The sequence below is a fragment of the Amblyraja radiata genome, chromosome 10 (genome assembly GCF_010909765.2).
Source record: "Amblyraja radiata isolate CabotCenter1 chromosome 10, sAmbRad1.1.pri, whole genome shotgun sequence".
Taxonomy (NCBI): Eukaryota; Metazoa; Chordata; class Chondrichthyes; order Rajiformes; family Rajidae; genus Amblyraja; species Amblyraja radiata.
This window is the reverse complement of record NC_045965.1, coordinates 9,433,748-9,456,689: the sequence shown is the minus strand read 5'-3', so window position 1 is coordinate 9,456,689 and position 22,942 is coordinate 9,433,748. Positions and strand designations below refer to the sequence as shown.

The window sequence follows — 22,942 nt, the reverse complement described above, 5'->3', positions numbered from 1 at the left end:
CAGCCTCAGCATTACATGCCTGCTTTTGTATTCTAGCCCTCTTGAAATAAATGCTAGCATTGCGTTTGCCTTCCTTACTACCGATTCGACTTGCAAATCCTGGGAATCCTGCAACAGCAGTCCCAAGTCCCTTGTGTTGTAAACTTAAATATCCTTTCTCACTGCCTATTCTTCCACCAATTTTGGTGTTGTCAACCTGATTTGCAATGGTCACTTGGTCATCTTACCAAGGGCACTTCAACAGGCCAACATTCCCTGAAGCTTCAACGCTGAGGTGATGAATCTTTCGAATGCTACCATCTCTCAGTCATTTTAATAATAATGGATGGGATTTATATAGCGCCTTTCTAATACTCAAGGCACTTTACATCGCATTATTCATTCACTCCTCAGTCACACTCGGTGGTGGTAAGCTACTTCTGTAGCCACAGCTGCCCTGGGGCAGACTGACGGAAGCGTGGCTGCCAATCTGCGCCTACGGCCTCTCCGACCACCACCAATCATTCACACACATTCACACACAGGCAAAGGTGGGTGAAGTGTCTTGCCCAAGGACACAACGACAGTATGCACTCCAAGCGGGATTCGAACCGGCTACCTTCTGGTTGCCAGCTGAACACTTAGCCCATTGTGCCATCTGTCGTCCCGTTTTCCACCCTAACTTCATATATGTCACTGAGCCACTCTCTTCAATATATCCAGCACATTCTCAATCTAACACCAGTGTGCAATGACTGAGGTTCAAGCAAAAGATTTATTGCCAACTTACAATAAATATGTAAGTTTTATTATGCTCTCATCAAGTAACACCAGATCCAAAGAAAAAGCATGTAGTTTTGTTTAAGTTTGGAGATGCAGTGTGGAAACAGGCCCTCAGCCACCCGAGTCTACCCACCAACTGTCCTTCACCATTAACACTCGTTTTATGTTCTTCCACTTTGCCATTCACAGCAGAGTGGAGGCAGTTTCAACTGTGAAGTTAATAGGGGAGCATGAAAACAGGTCCTTCAGCCCATCAAGTCCACACCAACCATCGATCAACAGTTCACACTAGTTTTATCTTATCTCAATTTCGCATCCAGACCCTAACACTGGGGGAATTTTACAGAGGGCCAATTAAACTAAAAATCTGCACGTCGCTGGGATGGGCGAGGAAACCGGAGCACCCGGAGGAAACCCACGGGGTCACAGGGAGAACGTACAAACTCCACACAGAGAGCAGCCGAGGTCAGGGTCCATCCCGGGCCTCTGGTGCTGTGAGGCAGCAGCTCTAGAGCTGAGCTGCTGCCTCACAATTCCACAATATTTGGAACATAATAATTCAAATGTAATAACCAATTCTTTTTATAAATCAGGTAATTGGAATTAACACTTCCATAGTGAGGTCTGCATAAATTTATTTCATTTTAGATTTTGCTTAGTTTATTTATTTCAATTTACTTTATTTTAGTTGATCAATATTTAGACTATATTATTGACATAAATTTAAGTTCATTCAACTGAAATGTCTCTGTCCAAACAGACAAGGAATTGGATATTTACATTTGCAGTCAATCTTTAACGGATTTGTTTTAGTCTGTCTTTCATTAGTGATCGCAAGGCTGCAGTTATTAAAGCTCCCGTCTGTGTCCCAAAATGGAGCTGGCCCATGTTGTCATTCTCCTGGGTATATTTAACAGTTTTATTACTCTTTCCCTCTGTGAAAGTGGTGAGTACATCCAATATTTTATCATCAAATTGACGAAGAAATAAGTGCACAGGAGGGTAGCACGGTGGCGCAGCGGTCTAGTAGCTGCCTCACAGCGCCAGAAATCTGGGTTCGATCCTGACCATGGGCATTGTCTGTACAAAGTTTGTACCTTTTCTCCATGACCTGTGTTGGTTTTCTCTGGGTGCTCCGGTTTCCTCCCACACTTCAAAGATGTACAGGTTTGTAGATTCATTGCCTTTGGTAAAAATTGTGTGTAAGATAGTGCCAATATACAGGGTGATCGCTGATCGGCGTGGACTCTGTGGACCCAAGGGCCTGTTTCGACGCTTTATCTCTAACGTCTAAAGTCTAAAAGTATCCACGTATATGCCAACTTGCTTTGCACAAATTGTGCAGTTACTTGCAATTTCTGTTCATCGAAATGCCTACACTTCATTGATTTTCTCTCTTCACATATTTTAAATTCAGTTGGAATAATTGAGTATATTATGTTGAGGATTATATGTGGTCAATAAGAGACATTCACTCAAGTGTTATTGCATTGCGCGTCAGGTGTACATCCTTAGGCAAAAAGGTTATAGCATGGAGAAAAAATATACACGTTTTCAAACTAGGATTTGTTGCGGCATATATATGGTCAAGCACATCAGTTTTTTGCTCCGTTTCAATAACTAAGTGCTGGAGGAACTCAGCAGTTCAGGCAGCATCGGTGGAGGGAATGGACATACAAAGTTTCAGATCAGGACTCTTCTTCAAGAAGACACAAGTTGCCTGTCCATTTTCATCCACAGATGCTGCCGGACCCGCTAAGTTCCCACCAGCAATATATGGTTATTTTGCTCAAGATTCCAGCGTCTATGGTCTCCAGATATGAAAGTGAACTTCCCACTTTTTAATGACCCGAAGAATTAATATTACTGAGGGGGTTGTATTTATTGGATCCAATGCAATATTTCAGCAAAATCTCTACAAATCTACGAGTGAGGATAATTTTAAATTAAACATTGTCTTTGTAAGGTACTTTCGTGGTGTGCTGCGGTTTTGAAACGCTCTACAAAAATCCAAGCTTAAAATGTAGTCAGGGGTGGCCATAAGTGTTGTGTAAAGCAATAATGTACGAAAGAGAAAAGCATTTTAAGAGCTATGTTGTTTGGGTGGCACAGTGGCTCAGTGTTGGTGAAACTGCATTACAGCACCAGAGAACTGGATTCCATCCCGCCGACAGGTGCTGTCTGTAAGGAGTTTGTGCGTTCTACCCATGACTGTTTTGTCCAGATGCTCTAGTTTCCTCCCACACTGTAAAGATGTACAGGTTTATTTGGCTTTGGTAAAATTGTAAATTGTTCCCATTGTGTAAGGTAGTGGTAGTGGTTGGCATGAATTTGGTGGGCTGAAGGGTCTGTTTCCGCACTGTATCTCTAAAGTCTAAAACAAATTATACTGGGTGAAAGGAATATTCTTGAAACAGCACTACCATTAGGAACAAGATATAATTTACAGACTACCCTCTGATCGAAAAAGTTGCCCCTGAGATCCCTCTTAAATCTCTCCCCTCCAACCTTACACGTATGCCCTCTAGTTTTAGAATCCTCTATCCCAGGAAAAAAGACTGTCTAAGAAGAGAGTGAAACAAGCTGGTAGCTGGTGAAAGGGTGATTGATGGCCAGCGTGGACTCAGTGGGCTAAAGGGCCTGTTTCCATGCTGTGTCTTCCCATTCAATCAAAAAATCTAAGGACAGTACTAGAATTAGATCAGACAATATAAAACCTACGGTATACCAGCAAACCAATGATTAAGATTTTGATTTCCAGGTCTGCTCCACCATTAGTGTAAATAGTTTTGGCTAGAATGAGTGAAAAGGGGTTGATATTTGGCGAGACATTCGGGTGAATAGGAAAGCTTAGATGAGTGGCTCAAAGTTGTAAACTTGTCTTGTACAACATCTCCATCTGCTGGATAGATGGAGTATAGAGCAGTAGTGCACAGAAACAGGTCCTTCAGCCCACATTGTCTGTGCTGAACCTAATTTTAGTTTAGTTTAGTTTAGTTTAGATAGACCCCGGAAAGCCCACCAAGTCCGTGCTGACCAGTGATCACCCAGTACGCGAGTGATATCCTACACACTAGGGACTATTTTCAATTTTTATTGAAGCCAATTAATCTACAAACCTGTTCGTCTTTGGAGTGTGGGAGGAAACCAGAGCACCCGAAGAAAGTCCACGCAGGTCATGGTCAGAATGTACAAACTCCGTACAGACAGCACTCTTGGTCAGGATCGAACCCGGGTCTCCGGCGATGCAAGGCAGCAACTCTCCCGCTGCACCAGAGTGCCGCCAAGATAATGCCCAGATAACCGAGAGAAACAAAGAACTGCAGATGCTGGTTAATACACAAAAGGACACAAAGTGCTGGAGGAACTCAGCAGTTCAGGCAGCATCGGTGGAGGGAATGGACATACAAAGTTTCAGATCAGGACTCTTCTTCAAGAAGACACAAGTTGCCTGTCCATTTTCATCCACAGATGCTGCCGGACCCGCTAAGTTCCCACCAGCAATATATGGTTATTTTGCTCAAGATTCCAGCGTCTATGGTCTCCAGATATGAAAGTGAACTTCCCACTTTTTAATGACCCGAAGAATTAATATTACTGAGGGGGTTGTATTTATTGGATCCAATGCAATATTTCAGCAAAATCTCTACAAATCTATGAGTGAGGATAATTTTAAATTAAACATTGTCTTTGTAAGGTACTTTCGTGGTGTGCTGCGGTTTTGAAACGCTCTACAAAATCCAAGCTTAAAATGTAGTCAGGGGTGGCCATAAGTGTTGTGTAAAGCAATAATGTACGAAAGAGAAAAGCATTTTAAGAGCTATGTTGTTTGGGTGGCACAGTGGCTCAGCGTTGGAGAAACTGCATTACAGCACCAGAGAACTGGATTCCATCCCACCGACAGGTGCTGTCTGTAAGGAGTTTGTGCGTTCTACCCATGACTGTTTTGTCCAGATGCTCTAGTTTCCTCCCACACTGTAAAGATGTACAGGTTTATTTGGCTTTGGTAAAATTGTAAATTGTTCCCATTGTGTAAGGTAGTGGTAGTGGTTGGCATGAATTTGGTGGGCTGAAGGGTCTGTTTCCGCACTGTATCTCTAAAGTCTAAAACAAATTATACTGGGTGAAAGGAATATTCTTGAAACAACACTACCATTAGGAACAAGATATAATTTACAGACTACCCTCTGATCAAAAAAGTTGCCCCTGAGATCCCTCTTAAATCTCTCCCCTCCAACCTTACACGTATGCCCTCTAGTTTTAGAATCCTCTATCCCAGGAAAAAAGACTGTCTAAGAAGAGAGTGAAACAAGCTGGTAGCTGGTGAAAGGGTGATTGATGGCCAGCGTGGACTCAGTGGGCTAAAGGGCCTGTTTCCATGCTGTGTCTTCCCATTCAATCAAAAAATCTAAGGACAGTACTAGAATTAGATCAGACAATATAAAACCTACGGTATACCAGCAAACCAATGATTAAGATTTTGATTTCCAGGTCTGCTCCACCATTAGTGTAAATAGTTTTGGCTAGAATGAGTGAAAAGGGGTTGATATTTGGCGAGACATTCGGGTGAATAGGAAAGCTTAGATGAGTGGCTCAAAGTTGTAAACTTGTCTTGTACAACATCTCCATCTGCTGGATAGATGGAGTATAGAGCAGTAGTGCACAGAAACAGGTCCTTCAGCCCACATTGTCTGTGCTGAACCTAATTTTAGTTTAGTTTAGTTTAGTTTAGATAGACCCCGGAAAGCCCACCAAGTCCGTGCTGACCAGTGATCACCCAGTACGCGAGTGATATCCTACACACTAGGGACTATTTTCAATTTTTATTGAAGCCAATTAATCTACAAACCTGTACGTCTTTGGAGTGTGGGAGGAAACCGGAGCACCCGAAGAAAGTCCACGCAGGTCATGGTCAGAATGTACAAACTCCGTACAGACAGCACTCTTGGTCAGGATCGAACCCGGGTCTCCGGCGATGCAAGGCAGCAACTCTCCCGCTGCACCAGAGTGCCGCCAAGATAATGCCCAGATAACCGAGAGAAACAAAGAACTGCAGATGCTGGTTAATACACAAAAGGACACAAAGTGCTGGGGTAACTCAGCAGGTCAAGCAGATTCTCTGGACAACATGGGTTGTCAGGTCAGGCAGATTCTCTGGACGACATTTTGGGTTGAGATCCTTCTTCAGTCATTGTGGCGGGCAGAGAAGAAAGCTGGAAAAGGGGAGAGGCAGAACAAAGCCAGGCAGGTAATAGGTAAACACAGGTGAGGTAGATGGCTGGAACAAAAGCCAGAGATAAGAATAATAGGTGTGAGACAGGTTTGAAGAGAAGCCAGGAGGAGGAAAGTAGCGGGGGTGGGGGAGAGTTGTGCGGGGGGGGGGGGGGGGAGGGGAGGAGGAGCAGTGAGGTGGGTGAGAGAAATAGGTGGGAGTCCAGGAGAGACAAGTGGGGGGGGGGGGGGGGTAAGGAAGGGTGAGGTGTGGGGAAGAAAAGGGGTTAGCTTGAGGTTACCTAGAATTGGAGCATTCAACGTTCATACCATTGGGTCGTAAGCTTCCCAAGCAGAAAATGAGGAACTGTTCCTCCAGATTGCGTGTGGCATCACTCTAACAATGGAGGAGGCCCAGGACAGAAAGGTCAGTGTGGAAATGGGAATAGGTGTCAACTTTCATCTGCCTGCACATGATCCATATCCCTCCATTGCCTGCCTATCCATGTGCCTATCTAAAGCCTCTTAAATGACGCAATCACACCTACCACCACCACCTCCCCGGCGGAGCGTTCTTCCAGGCACCCACCACCCGCTGTGTAAAAAAAACAGCCTTGCACATCTTTTAAGCTGTCCCCCTCACTTTAAAGGTATGCCCTCTAGTCCTTGACATTTCCACCCTGGGAAAGAAGAAGTTGTGACCGTCTCCCTATAAGTACCTCTCATCATTTGATACTGTTCATTTTAAACAGTTGCTTCATCACTTAAGAAAGTACTTGAGAATGAAAGGAAGTGTTGATGCTGGAAATCTAAAATAAATATTAAGACAGCGGCGTGGTGGCGCACTGGTAGAGTTGCTGCCTCACAGCGCCAGAGACCCAGGTTCGATCCTGACTAAGGCGCTGTCTGTACGGAGTTTATATGTTCTTCCTGCGACCGTGTGGGTTTTCTCCGGGATCTCTGGTTTACTCCCACACTCCATAAAAGAACAGGTTTGTAGGTTAATTGGCTGGGTGTAGGATAGTGCTAGTATGGTGTGACTGCTGGTTGGCATGCTCGGTGGGCTGAGGTGCCCATTTCCACACTGTATCTCCAGTCTAAAGTCTAAAAAAAGACTGGAACTATCTGGCAGCCCAATCTGCTTCGGCAGCAAGAGAAACACTTGTCACCATTTCAGGTAATGGCCGTTCCATTGAGAGGTCATTGTCTAGAGATGTTGATTAGTGCTTCTCTTTCCAATGATGCAGCCTGACCTGCTGAGTACTTCAATCACTTTATGTTTTTTATTAAAGAAGAACTATAATTGACTAAATGTTTAAAACAGGCGCGCCGCATGGAACCTATGCAAAATGTCCTGATCTGTGCAGGCAGAGGATGAAGCTATCAGATGTTCCATAAAAATGTCAGGAATAGCGTCATGTGAAGGGCCTGTCCCACTTAGGCGACTTTTTCGGCAACTGCCGGCAACTGTCACAGTCATAGCAGGTCCCCGAAAAAGCGCTGACTGGAACCCCCCCACCGACAATGTCTACAACAAGCTACGACAACCTACCAACTAGTCAACGTCAAGCAACGCAAGCTACCGACAACCGACGACTCATTAGGACGTCCATCTACGACCACACCTACGACAACCTACGACCACAAGGGCGACAACCTACGACAACCAAAGTCAACCTACGTCCATCCGCGACAAGCTACGTCAAGCAATGACCCTGTAGGCGACAACTGAAGACAATTCAGTCGCCGGTACCTGTGGCCGGTTGACGTATGTTGACGTAGGTAGTCACCAATGGAATTCACCAAAGTCAGCACCCAGCAGCAAATGTCACCTGGCAACAACCTGTGTCATCCTGGCGACAACCTACGACAGCATCTACAACAGGAGAAGACAAGCTATGTCAAGCCCACATTTCAAAATCCAGCGGCGACCAGAAAAACATTATGACTCTTTAGGCAACTTGAGGAGACTACTCACGGCCATACAGGCGTCACCCCTCGACCATGTGGCATCAGCCTAGTTGACTGTAGTTGCCGAAAAAAATCGCCTAAGTAGGACAGGGGGCTTAACACTTGCAATATAGACACAGTGAGCTGTTCTGCACTTGCTGTGCCACTGGCCGATTGTGCTTATGTATGGTGAAATAGGCCCGTCGGCACACCGAGTCCACGCCGACCAGCAGTTACCCTGTACACTAGCAGTATCGTACACATTAGGGACAATTTACAATTTTACAGAAGCCAATTGACCTACAAACCTGCATGTCTTTGGAGTGCAGGAGGAAGCGAGATCACCAGGAGAAAATGCACAAGATCGGGAGAACATAAAAACTCCATACAGATAGAAACCAAAGCCAGGATTATACCAGGGACTCCAGCACTGTAAAGGGGCTGTCCCACTGCGGCGACCTAATCTGTGAGTTTAGAAGCGTTTGCCCTCGACTCAAACTCGCAGCATGGTCGACACGTGGTCCAAGGAGGTCCTATGAGGTCACTGGAACTCTCCATTCATACTCGAGGGAAGTTCCCGCATACTCGCAGCCTCAGTTTGGTCGAGGAACAGTTTTCAGCACGATGAAAAGTTTTCCGCTAGTAAAATTTGGTCAGCAAAATTTGGTTCTGCAGTGGAGTGGGGTCGCTATTTAGTTACAGGCAGTCAAGGGCAGCAGTAGGTAATCTCCTTCGCTGACCGGGCATTTTAATTGGCTCATTGGAGTTTTTAAGACCAAGGGAAAACCGACCGGTAGGTTAAATGCCCACTAAACTATTATCTATACTACTAAAAGTATGATCTTGACCACTTCCTGTTGTTCTGTATATTGATTTTAGAAAAAACGCTGCCACTTACAGCTGTGATTTTTGGCCATCTTACCCAGAGTCACCCTCCGTTGTGCAGGACAAGAGGATTTTTCCCATCGATGAAAAATAAAAGAGTTATTAGTGTTTAAAAAATGTTGAGATTCTCTCTCCTGAAGGCCACGCCCCTTCCGGAGGAACTATAAAACCCGGAAGTGTAGAGTGCCTCCATCAGTCTCTGCAAGATGGGGGAGTGAGAGGGTCACGAATCTCAGTCTGAGCTGTGAATAACACTGAACACATGTCTACTAAACTGTGAGTGTGGTTTTACTGACCTTGAGTGCCCTTAATGTGGTTTGAAAATGAAAATGGTGGTGGTTGGATTGAAGTGAAGCACAGCAAAAGGCAGTTGGTGGTGGTTGGTTTGAAGTGAAGCACAGCAAATGGCTGTTGGTGGTGGTTGGTTTGACAGAAGCACAGCAAATGGCTGTTGGTGGTGGATATTTGACACGTATGCACTGTATATAGATTTTAGATAAAACGCTACTACTTACGGCTGTGATTTTTGGCCATCTTACTCAGTCCCCCTCCGCTCATCAGGTGCAGAGGATTCTTCCCATCAATGAAAAATAAATGTTATTAGTGTTTAAAAAATGTTGAGAATCTCTCTCCTGTCAATCATGGCATGAACACCACACCCCTTCTGGTGGGAGGGGGGAGAGATTATAAAACCCAAAAGTGTGGGTGTGGCTTAGCCTCTGCAGGATGGGGCAGGGAGAGGTCATTACTCTGTCTGACCTGTGAATCAACTGAACAAACTGAATGTCTACTGAACTGTGAGTGTGGTGTTTATGTGGTGTTTTGTGTGGTTTTATGGTGGTTTCACCCTGCTTGAAATGGTATGAAACTGCATTTGAATGTTGTGGCCTAGGACCCTGCATGAAATGGTATGAAACTGCATTTGAATTTGGTGGCCTTGCACCCTGCTTGAAGTGGTATGAAACCGCACTTGAATTTGGTGGCCCAGCACCCTGCTTGAAGTGATACAAAACTGCACTTGAATTTGGTGGCCTTGCACCCTGCTTGAAGTAGCATGAAACTGCACTTGGCCTACCTGTGACAGATGTAACTCTGAAGTGGCCTCACTGACCCATATGTTTTGGTCCTGCCCTCTTTTGGAAAAATCTTGGAAATAATTTTTTGATACTATTTCTGGTATAGATTTACAACCTGATCCTATTACTGCAATTTTTGGGCTACCAATGGTAGATTCTATTCATTTGGCCCGCTCCTCCCATCGGTTGATTGCTTTTACCACATTAATCGCCAGAACATTTATTTTATTTAAATGGAAAGACTCCAACCCTCCAACCACACTCCAGTGGTATTCTGAAATGATATCATGTTTAAATTTAGAAAAAATCAGGAGTGACATTGTTGAACCCTTGGTTAAATTTGATAAGACTTGGGGAAAATTTACTGAACATTTTCATACAACATAAATTGCTCCCTCTTTAACTGTTATAAAAATTATTTTACCTCTATAGGGTGGAACGGACTTGACGACCATCAGACTTACATTGTTGAAATTCTCAGTTCAGATTCGGTTTTGCTTTGCCTTATTTTTTAATCTATTTTATTTTTATTCGTATTTTATTATCATCAATTATTCTTTTTTTTTTCTTTAGTTATCGGGGGTTTTGTTTTTTTTTCCTTTTTTCTTTTTCTTTTTGTCTTTTTGTCTTTGTTTTTTTTACATTTATAAGTTTCCTTTTAAAGATTTAATTATATTTACATAGCGACCGGGAGGTCTATATTTATTGTGTATTTTGACACTGGTCTCATATTAGGTTATACCTGTTATTAATGTAATCCTGATCCCTATGTATCAATACCATTGTTATGTTTATCATTATTCTTTTTGCTCTATTTTTTAAGTTTTATTTTTGCTTTTTTTGAAAAAAAAAAAGCAATAAAAAGATTTTAAAAGAAAGGAAGAAACTGCACGAATTCGGTGGCCTTGCACCCTGTTTGAAGTGGTAGGAAACTGCACTTGAATTCAGTGGCCTTGCACCCTGCTTAAAATGGTATGAAACTGCACCTGAACTTGGTGGCCTTACACCATGCTTGAAGTGGTATGAAACTGCACTCGAATTTGGTGGCCTTGCACCCTGCTTGAAATGGTAGTAAACTGCATTTGAATTTGATGGCTTTGCACCCTGCTTGAAATGGAATTTCAAGGAATCGCCGCGAGTCAACTGCCAGCCCACCAGCCGCGAGTGAGCTCCCAGCACATCAGGCTTGATTGACTGAGCTGCCGCACCAAGAATCCATTTGGCCCACAATGTCCATACTAGCCTTCTGAAAACCAGTCCCTTCAACCTACAACACCCATACTAGCGCTCCAGGAAGCCCCCCCCACCCCGTCCCCCCCCCCCCACGGGCCACCAATAATGGAATTGGTGGAGGGGGAATATTGCGTTGGGCGACCAGCCCGCCCGTGTGAACATGGGACCCAACGGTCTAGTACTTTTTAAAAGTCACCACTCCTTCTGCCCTCCTTCTCTCCCCCTCTCTCCCTCCGCGCTCTTTAAAGGACTTACCGTACACTGTGCAGTCGTCTTTTACCTTCCTGTTCATCGCTGGTGTGAATTTCAGACAGCGCTCCCCCACTTTCCCTGGCTCCCGCCTTTGCGATGTGTTGTGTTGCAGTCGGTCGATCCAGCTCACGGGTTCATCGCTGACGGTTGATCCAGCTCGAGGTTTTTCAGGCGAGTGCCCTCGAACTTGAAGGTCGAAGACAGTCGCTGAAAAGTCGGTTTAGTGGGACAGGCCCTTAAGGCAGCAACTTTACCGCTGCACCACTGTACCACTCTGCCAGTTTTACCCTGGGAAGTCAGGCCAAGGGTGGTGCATGTTTGGAATATATAGGGTTAGACACTTTACAAAGGGAATGGTTGATGTCTAAAACTTACTGCCAGAGAAAGTGAAGGAATTCGAAACAAGATTACACTCAGAAGGTATTCAGGCAGGCTCCCTCAATGCAAGGAAGGAAAAAAAAGACACAAAGTGCTGGAGTAACTTAGCGGGTCAGGTAGCATCTCTGCAGAACGTGGATCCGTGATGTTTCACAGAATGCTGGAGCAACTCAGCTGGTCAGGCAGCATCTCTAGAGGACAAGGATAGGTGACGTTTCGGGTCAGGAACCTTTTTCAGGCTGATTATAGCATGCGGGAGGAAGCAGTAAAAATGGTAGGGACTGGTCAAAACCTGGCAAGTGATAGATGGTTACAGGTGAGGGGGAACATATGTAGGGATTGAAAGGAGACAAAAGGATGACAAACCTACATGCAAAAAAAGGCACAAAGTACTGGAGTAACTCAGCGTGTCAGGCAGCTTCGCTGAAGACACTGAGGCATTGGAATTGATGGGATTCAAGCAAGACTGGAGCATGGGTCATCATATATCAAACACAATGATCTTTTAGAATTACGCAAAGTGCTGGAGTAACTCGGGTCAGGAAGCATCGCTGGAGAAAAAGGATGGGTGACATTTCAGGTCAGGAGCCTACCTCACTGATTGTATGGGGGGGGGGGGGGGGGGGGGGAAAGATAGCTGAAAGGCAGGTCAGGGCAGGGCAAGGACTGGGGGGTAATTTGTGGATACAGGCAAGGGATTTTCTTGATAGGCAGATGGTTGGCCAAGGATGTGTCTTTCTTTCCCCCCCCCCCCCATCCTTTTTCTACAGAGTTGCTGCCTGGCCCGCTGAGTTACTCCTGCACGTTGTGTCTTATCTTCGGAATAAACTAGTGTGATGTATATAATGTAATTAGCATATGTTATGTCTTGTGCGAGGGGACACATGCGCTAGAGGAGACTCAGGGTGGCGTCCAGCAATAAAGAAGCTTGTGAGTTTATTCCTGTATCTGAGAGTTCTTTTGAGTCAGTTCCAAGTACCCAAAATACACTACAATTGGCGACGAGGATGGGATAGAGTTTGTGAACTCACCCGCAGGACTGTTTTGCAACACACAGGATTGTTTAACAGTTTGAACTGTAGATACGGAGTTGTGTCGTAGTTGTTTGCGAGCTGGACAAGAGAGGCCTGCAGATCCCTCCATGCCGGGGACTGTATTTAAAACATCAGCTGTACAAGTCGGCGAGTTTTGTCAGGCTATCTCTATGTTGTGTCTACGTGGCAAGATGTCATCCTTCAGATTGTTACTCATTTTAGACTGAGTTGTTTTCTTTTTGTCAAATTCCTCAAGCTGAATAGTCTTTGTATAAGTTTTAGGTGAATTGTTACACCAAAACACACAACAACAGCACGAAGAGGATAAAAGAACAGAAAAGGAAAGAAGGATTGTCAGAAAAAAAAGGTTGTGTTTGGAAACAAAGTGGAATGGCACCAAGCCAAAAGATTTGGCGCCAAATGGTTTTGAATTGGCGCCAAAGAAAACAAAGGTCGGAACAGGAAGCAAGGAAAACAAGTGGGGCAGTAAGTAAGTGTCACCAAAGAAAGCAGCCGACAGCTGGAAGCCTAACCAGCAGGACAGCGACGGTGTCAACTTACCTGGAACATTTTCCAGGGCTGTGCAGCCAAGGCAAAAGGGGCAGAAGAGGCCCAGCAGCTGCCACCGACTTCGGACGTTTTCCAGGGCTGTGTAGCCCACAGCCAGGCCCAGGAGCCGCCAAAGACGTCGAGTGAGGGCCTAGTACCGGGTAGGTCACGGACAGGTCCAGTGAAGCCACCGACGAAACGGAGTCAGCCCAGCTGGGAGAAGAGTCAACCCGGTCGAGGGAGAAAGCCGGCCGCGTGAGAAGCGGACCAGCAGCGAGAAAAAAAAGCCCGGCCACGCGTGAGAAGCGGACCGGCAGAGTAAAAGAAAACTGGCCGCGAGAGAAGCGGACCGGTCGTGAAAGAAAGCCCAGTCGGGAGTAGAGTCAGCCCGACCGTGAGCAGAAAAGAGGGTCCGGCCGCGCAAGAGAAGCGGACTGGCTGAGGGGGAAAGCCTGGACGTGAGAGGAAGTCCAGCCCCGAGCAAAGAGTGGGCCCGCACGAGAGAAGCAGGACAGCACTCAAGCACTTCAGCCCGGTCGGGAGTAGAGTCAGCCGTGAGGGCTGTGGAGACAGCAGGCAGGCAAGTCAGCAGAGCAGCAGTAGTCGACTTGGCAGCGAGCCAGCGGCAGCAAAAGTAACGGTGAAGCCCGGAGGAGCCAGCAAAAGCAGCAAAAGTGGAGGTCTGGCGAGGCCAGCAGAAAAAGTACCGGTGGGGACAGCTCGAGAGGTCGAGAAGGCACTGGAGTCCATAGGCCGACAAGCTGGACCAGTGAAATTCTTCAAAGTAAAAGCAGGACTGTTCAATGTAATGCGTTGGTCACTGTTCCTTCACAGTAAAAGCGGGACTGTTTGGATGTAATGCATTGGTCACTGTTATTAATAGTAAATCTGTGTGCATAGCAGGAATATGGTTAAAAATGTTCTAAATGTTTATTAACATGAAATGTTGGTTAATAGTATAAATCTATTATTATAAGAATTAGTAATAGTCAGTGGGCTGGATCACTTCTTAGCGTCTAGAAGGATTAAGTCTCGTGCAGAATACACAGTGAGAGAAAAGAAGATAGTGCACCTGAATAGCAACAGGTAGCATGGCTCTTCAAATTGTAGGAAACGTGCCCCAGTTAGATTCTGGGTGTAATTTTGAGAAATGGACCAAAGTCTTGGAGGCTTGTTTCATTTCCAATGATATTGCTGCAGAGGAGAAGAAGAGGGCATGGTTCATATTAGACTTAGGAAGAGAGGGTTATCAGACCTTACGTATGTTACTGCTGCCAGCAAAGCCCACAGATAAAATGTATGAGGAGTGCAAGGAGGCATTAATGGCTCATTTCTCGCCAAAACCTCCAAGGTTATCGTGAGGCAAGGAGCCTGAACTAAAGAGGGCAGAGAGTCTCTCAAAGGACAAAGGTCAAGTTCAAAAGGACAAAGGTCAAGTGCAAAAGGACAATGGTCAAGTGCAAAAGGACAAAGGTCAAGTGCAAAAGGACAAAGGTCAAGTGCAAAAGGACAAAGGTCAAGTGCAAAAGGACAAAGGTCAAGTGCAAAAGGACAAAGGTCAAGTGCAAAGGGACGCAAGTCAAGTGCAAAGGGACGCAAGTCAAGTGCAAAGGGACGCAAGTCAAGTGCAAAGGGACACAAGTCAAGTGCAAAATGACACAGGTCAAGTGCTAAGGGACAAAGGGCAAATGCAAAGTGGCAGAAGTCAAAAGCAAAGAGAAACTGCCATCCAAAGGGCAACCCTAGCTATTCAAGCTGCATTCAGCGGTATGAAGGTACAGAGAGAGACCCGGAACAAACAGAAGGCAGCAACGGTAATACAAGCAGCATTTAGAAAGCACAGAGTATACCGTCAATACAAGGCAATGAGATTGGCAGCTATAATAGTACAAACCCATTATAGGACACACCTTCAAATGGAAAGTGATCGCAAAATTTACATGAAGGTACGCAGAAGCGTTGTACTGCTTCAGGCAGCCTACCGTGGAATGCTTGTTCGAAGGCAACTGCGGGGCATGCATAAATCTGTCGGGGTCATACAGACTTATTATCAGATGTATAAACAGCGTCAGTATTTTAAGAAACTACGCTGGTCTGCCATTGCGGTACAGCAACGATACAGAGCATGCCAGATAAGAGATGTCCAAGTGAGACAGTATAAGAGTTTGAGGGAAGCAGTCATGTGTATTCAAGCCTTATACCGCGGGATCAAAGCCAGAGTATTGGTAGAGAAAACCAAGGCAGCACGCTGTATTAAGTCATTCATAAGAATGTGCATTACAAGAAAGCATTTATTGATGCAAAAGGCAGCTGTAGTCACTCTGCAAGCTGCATACCGTGGTTACCGATTAAGGGTACGGTACAGAGCTATGCGACAAGCAGTCATTTCGATCCAGAGATGGTACAAAGCATGTAAAATAGGGCATTCCCAGTTTGTGCAATATCAGTCAATGAGGGATGCAACTATTACCATTCAGACTGCCTACAAGAGTATGGTGGTTAAGCAAAAGAGAGCTACTGTAAAAGTGCAGTCAGTACTCCGTATGAGTTGGTATAGGAAAGACCTAAGGAGACAAATAAGCGCACAACAGAAAAGGCTGAAACGATACAAAAGACTTAAACGATATAGGAAAGACTTCCTTAAACCGATATATACAGCAGTTGTAGTGCAGTATCACTACTGTGCTTATGTAGTAAGAGAAATATACAGAGCTCAAATCAAAGCCACTGCTGTATTGCAAGGACAGTATAGATCCTACTGCTTGATGAATAACCAGAAAGGTGATTTAAGAAGACAAATAGACGAACAGCAGAAAAGGCTTAAACGTTGCAAAGAACGGTTAAATAAATGTGTGACGATGAGCAAAAAGCTGTTAACAGAAAAGTCTAAAGAAGAGAGGCTTGTCGGTCGAGACAAAAGTATGCAGGACTGATTGCGATTAGGACACTTCAATATAGTCCAGCATGGAGCTTCCCTCACTGAGCAATGGACAAATGTATATGCATTGCAGAATGTCATTATACAACAAGAGCAGATAAATACGTAGTGCCAGGAAATTGAGTGACAGAGAGCGACTGAAAAACGAAAACCTGCAGTCATGTGTCAGATCCCACCTACAAATAAGGAACAGAAACAGAGGAAATGGTAATTTTAGCAGAATATCAAGAACAGGAAGAAATCTGCAAATTAGATTAGGATATTTAAAATGGAAGAGGCAGAGATACAGGTAGAGCTAGAGTGATTAGAAAGAGTGTGCAATTCACACAGAAGGGAACGGAAAAGGATAATACCATAATGTATTTTGTTTAAGGAAGATGAGTGGAATGAACCATTATAAGTGCCATGTTTAGATACAGTTTACAGTTATGAGGATGTAATGTAAGATGACTGTAATAATATAATTTTGCAACTGTGTGTTAATCAATTATATTTAATGTACTAGAAATGGTGTTATTCGCCTCCAAGTTAAAGGGGGAGCAGTGTGATGTATATAATATAATTAGCATATGTTATGTCTTGTGCGAGGGGATGCATGCGCTAGAGGAGACTCAGGGTGGCGTCCAGCAATAAAGAAGCTTGTGAGTTTACTCCTGTATCTGAGAGTTCTTTTGAGTCAGTTCCAAGTACCCAAAATACACTCCAACTCGCATCTGCAGTTCCTTGTTTCTAGATCTTTTAGAATTGTTTAAGGTCAATAAAAAATATTTCGCTATTACCCTATATCGGCTTTTGAAAATCTGCAATAATATTGAACTTGTCTTTTTCTGAGCAGAATGCAGCCCACCTCAACACATTGAAAATGCTGATCCTATACTTCGAACCAGGATGGATTCTTATCCCCACCGTACTGAGATAACATACCGCTGTGATCCAGGATATGTGGGCTTCCTACGGTATTGGTGTAAACAAGGAGTATGGAGGAAAGCAGAATCAAGTACTGAATGTAGATGTAAGTGTGTCTACAATAATTGCCTTAAGAGTCATGGAGCGTGGATACAGACCCTTTAGCCCAACTTGTCCGTAATGACCAACATGTCTCATCTACATTAGTCACAACTACCAGTATTTGGCTCATATCCCTCATAACCTTTCATACTCATGTACCTGTCCAAATGTCTTTTAAATGTAATTGTACCTGCCTCAACCGGCAGCTTGTTCCAAATACCCACCACCCTCCGTGTGAAAGATTTGTCCCCAAAGTTCCTATTAAATCTTTCCCTTCCCACCTTACACCAATATCCCTTGGTTCTTGATTCCCATACTCAGTGTAAAAGAGACATACAGTCCTAGAGTTGTACAGCGTAGAAACAGGCCCTTTGGCCCAACTTACCCAAGTCGACAAATATGCCCCATTTACTAGTCCCACCTGCCTGCGTTTGGCCCTTATCCCTCTAAACCTGTCCTATCCATGTACCTGTCTAAATGTTTCTTAAACGATGCAATAGTATCTGTCTCAACTAACTCATCCAGCAGCTTGTTCCATACACCAGCCAACCCGTGTGTTAAAAAGTTACCCCACATTGTCTATTATCAATAGATAATAGACAATAGGCAATAGGTGCAGGAGAAGGCCATTCGACCCTTCAAGCTAGCACCGCCATTCAATGTGATCATGGCTGATTATCCACAATCAGTACCCCGTTCCTGCCTTCTCCCCATATCCCCTGACTCCACTCTATCTAACTCTATTTAAGAGCTCCATCTAACATTCTTTTGAAAGTATCCAGAGCACCGGCCTCCACCGCCCTCTGAGGCAGAGAATTCCACAGACTTACAACTCTCTGTGTGAAAAAGTGTTTCCTCATCTCCGTTCTAAATGGTTTACCCCTTATTCTTAAACTGTGGCCCCTGGTTCTGGACTCTCCCAACATCAGGAACATGTTTCCTGCCTCTAGCGTGTCAAAACCCCTAATAATCTTATACGTTTCAATAAGATCCCCTCATCCTTCTAAATTTCAGAGTATACAAGCCCAGCCGTTCCATTCTCTCAGCCCATGACAGTCCCGCCATCCCGGGAATTAACCATGTAAACCTGTGCAGCACTCCCTCAATAGCACTTCCTCAAATTAGGGCACCAAAACTGCACACAAACTCCAGGTGTGGTCTCACTAGGGCCCTGTACAACTGCAGAAGGACCTCTTTGCTCGTATACTCAACTCCTCTTGTTATGAAGGCCAACATGCCATTCGCTTTCCCTACTGCCTGCTGTACCTGCATGCTTACTTTCATTGACTTATGAACACGGACCTCAGATCCCGTTGTACTTCTCCTTTTCCCAACTTGACACCATTTAGAGAATAATGTGCCTTCCTGTTTTTGCTACAAAAATGGATAACCTCACATTTATCCACATTAAACTGCATCTGCCCACTCAACCAACCTGTCCAAGTCACCCTGCATTCTCATAGCATCCTCCTCACAATTCACACTGCCACCCAGCTTTGTGTCATCTGCAAATTTGCTAATGTTACTTTGAATCCCTTCATCTAAATCATTGATGTATATTGGAAATAGCTGCGGTCCCAGCACCGAACCTTGCGGTGCCCGACCAGTCACTGCCTGCCATTTTGAAAGGGACCCGTTAATCCCTACTCTTTGTTTCCTGTCTGCCAAACAATTTTCTATCCATGTCAGCACCTACCCCCAATACCATGTGCCCTAATTTTGCCCACTAATTTCATATGTGGGACCTTATCAAATTATTTCAGAAAGTCTAGGTACACTACATCCACCGGCTCTCCCTTGTCCATTTTCCTAGTTACATCCTCAAAAAATTCCAGAAGATCAGTTAAGCATGATTTCCCCTTTGTAAATCCATGGTGACTCAGACCGATTCTGTTACTGCTTTCCAAATGTGCCACTATTTCATCTTTTATGATTGACTCCAGCATCTTCCCCACCTTCTTATTAAATCTTTCCCTCATCACCTTAAACCGTTGTCCCCTGGTTCTTGATTCCCCTACTCTGGGTAAAAGACTGCGCATTCACCCTTCCTATTCCCTTCATGATATTTTACTTCGAAGTCACGTGATTGACTACGTGAAGCCTGCCAGCCCGTCAATACATCTAACGCATGGCGCACGACTGGCTGGGAGGAGCGTCGCTCTACAGCGGTAAGTTTAAAACCCTACAGGTACGTTTCAAACTTATTCTGGGGTCGTCTTTTGGTGGAAAATTTCTCTCTACAGGGTTCCAATTGCTGACGGATAATGGAAAAATCCAGGGCAAAACCCAGACGGGCCGCGGGGAACCCGGCTACGGAGGACCGCGGGAGTGCGGGTAGCCGGCGGCTGTCGGTTTCGCCATCCGAGTCGCTGACAGTGCAGTCAGCAACTTCAGACTTGGTGCTTGCCCAAAGCACTTTGGCAACCCCGAAAGGGGGCAAAGCCAAACGGAAGTCTGAGAGGCCTGTGTTCTCAGATGAGTCAGGCCAGGAGAATTCTCCTCTTACAAACATGGATAGCACCTTTGGGCGTTTATCCCGGATGGAGCACCTCATGGAGAGGATGCTCCATCATGATATGCTCCTTAAAAACTGAGACATATCAGCACAGGTCTCCTTTCGTGCCTGCGGCAGCGCCTGGTCCAGGGCTGCTTAATGTCTCCCACTCTGAGGAGGGGAGTGTAAGGGGTCAGTATATGACTGACTCCAAATTCGGAGGTATGTCCGTGGAACATACTGGAATGCATGACATGCGTGCAGTTCAACAAGAATTGACTGCCATGGCGTGAAGGTTTGTGATACCCTCGCAAACAGGGGAGCCGCTGCAAGAAGAGCTGGCTTCCAGCATCAACTACCTCACCTCACATCAATTACAGGAACAGGTGATGGTTGAAACGGCTGCAAAATATCATACACCTGTAAACTGTGCATCCCTAAAAATGCCGGCAGTCAACAGCTCTATCTGAGGACACATTGGAGGGGGCATCAAGGCCCAGGAAATGAAACTCCAACAAATATTAAAATTACTGGCCTCAGGCATCATGGCATTTGCCAGATCTGTGGATGGCGGGCACTTATTCAGACGTCCAGCAGGATGCTCTGGCGTTGATGTGCAATGCACACTTCGAAATGAACTGCTTCCGAAAGAACGCCATCAGACCTGCCTTAAATCCAAAATTTTCAGGCCTATGTAAGGCCAGCAATGTCCAGCCGCCGAATCTGCTGTTCGGGGAAGACCTACTCAAACAGGTAAAAGACCTGGATGAGGGAGCAAAAGCTGTCGGGCTAATCAAGGCACCAACGACAAGCAAAGCTTCACCGTTTCGGCGACAACACCCTTACGCCTCCATCAGCAGTAATCGGTTCACTGAAGCTGGTGGCAGCTCAAAAGTCTTTTTTAGGCCAAGGCCCAAGCCGGCCTTCATGGAAAATGCGCAATCCGCGCACCCCAGCAGTCCTACCATCCAAACTTCGAGGACGGAAATAGAACCTTTATCAGGGGCCTACAATAAGACCACCGGTAACCATGGAGGTAGGTAGGTCTGGTTCTTTCCGGAACATGGGGTGTGTGAACCGGTGGTAGATTACACTTGTTTTTGCACGAATGGCGGTGGATAACATCAGATCCATTTATACTGCACAGTATAGAAGGGTTCCAAATTGAATTTCTTCCCAATTCATTGCCACCCACACAACATACACCAAGCCGGGCATTTGTTCATTCCAAACAAGAAGGTTTGGATATACAAGCTGAAATTCACAAATTACACACAAAAGGGGTAATCGAGAAGTCAAGTCATGAACATCACCAATTCGTCTCCAATAGATTCTCTAGACAAAAGAAAGATGGAGGATGTCGGATCATCCTTGCTTTAACACAACTTAACTCTCATGTGCAGTATAGATATTTAAAAATGGAAAACTTCGTTAACTCCAAACAACTGATTTCCAAAGGATGCTTTATGGCATGCATCGATCTCAAAGATGCATACTATTTGGTTCCCATTCACAGGGATCACCGGAGATATTTGAAATTTAGCTGGATGGGGCAACTGTGGCAGTTTAAAGCATTGCCTAATGAGTTAACTTCAGCCCCCAGATTATTTACCAAATTATTAAAGCTGGTGCATGGACTACTTAGAGCTCAAAAACACATTGTTATGGCCTATCTGGATGATATTCTAATCATAGGAAAAACGCCTAAATTAGCTGTTTCAGCCACAAAACTCATATTTGAGAAATTGGGGCTTCTCATCCATCCAGTTAAATCCAAGTTGATACCAACTAGAGTTATTAATTATTTGCTATTTACCATGAACTATTAATATGTCTATGACTCTGCCCTGGGACAAGAGATTAGAATTAATAGAAGCCTGTAACAACCTTGTTGTTATGGAGCAGCCATCTATTCAACAGGTGAGTAGTTTAATTGGCAAAATAGTGGCTGTTTTTCCAGCTGCACAATTTGAGCCTTTGCATTATCAGAACTTACAATGTGCACAGGAGCCAGCACTCAAATACCATTTAGGTCATTTTAACAGACCTATGCTATTACCAGCTGAAGCTATATCAGAATTACAATGTTGGACGAATAATATTCAACATTGCTCCAGTAACGTTTTCGTCAGTAAATCTTCAGTTATATTACAAACTGATGCTAGTGCTCAAGGATGGGGAGCTACTAATACCATCTCTAGTTGCGGTGGCAGATGGGATGTGCACAAGTTATCAATTCTTCAGTTACATGGTATCAACTACCTGGAGATGTTGGGGGCATGCTATGGGTTAAAAGCTTATTATGGGAATATGCATAATCTGCATGTTCAAGTACAAATTGACAACACTACAGCGGTGGCATATATTAATCACATGGGTGAAATCAAGTCAATATCCTGTGATAGTTTAGGTAACCTCATTTGGCACTGGTGTATCGAAAAAAGCATTTGGATTTCAGCTACCTACTTGCCAGGTAAGTTTAACATGGTGGCGGACACCAGGTCACGCAAATTCAATGACAACACAGAAAGGATGTTGGATCACAAAGTATTTAACGACATTATTGCTTGGTATGGAACACCGGATATCGATTTGTTTGCATCTATGCTCAATCACCAGTTTCCAAAGTATGTTGTATGGGAGCCAGACCTAGGGGCAGTGGCGATAGATGCATTCTCACTGCACTGGGGAGGAATGTTATGCATTTCCTCCATTTTGCCTCATCAGTCGGTGCTTGCAAAAAATCTAGCAAGATTCCGCTTCAGGCATTTTGGTAGTGCCTGACTGGCCTACGCAGCCATGGTTCCCATGATGTTGGGAATGATAATAGAACCTTATATGGTTATTTCTAAACACAAAAATTTGCTGGTTCATCCCGTGATTCGGGAAGGCCACCCTCTGCACAATAGAATCAATTTATTGATTTGCAGATTTTGAGATCTTTCCTGGGGCTCGGATTGTCAGACTGAACCGTGGACGTGATCACTGCAGCTTGAAGAGATAGCACCAAGAAGCAGTACATCTCTTACATCAAGAGATGGGAAGTGTTTTGTTTTAATTCCAATATAACGTATGATACGGCACGGATAAATTGTTCTTTAACGAAAGATTAAGTTATAGTGCCATTAACTGTGCCAAAAATGCCTTGACATCATACTTGTTGCTGGGATCG

At 44.7% G+C, this 22,942-nt stretch overlaps 1 protein-coding gene across 1 annotated transcript in view; it reads left to right on the top strand.

The window, feature by feature from the left end:
- Window positions 1-1,532: 1,532 nt before the first annotated feature.
- The window catches only part of cfh (complement factor H), a gene marked incomplete at its 3' end in the record, with an annotated part of 77,909 nt that continues 56,499 nt past the window's right edge, over window positions 1,533-22,942 (top strand). The window contains exons 1-2 of the mRNA XM_033029130.1: window positions 1,533-1,708; window positions 17,104-17,280. Of these exons, the coding sequence (XP_032885021.1) occupies window positions 1,636-1,708; window positions 17,104-17,280 (250 nt within the window). The remainder of the gene's footprint in view (window positions 1,709-17,103; window positions 17,281-22,942) is intronic.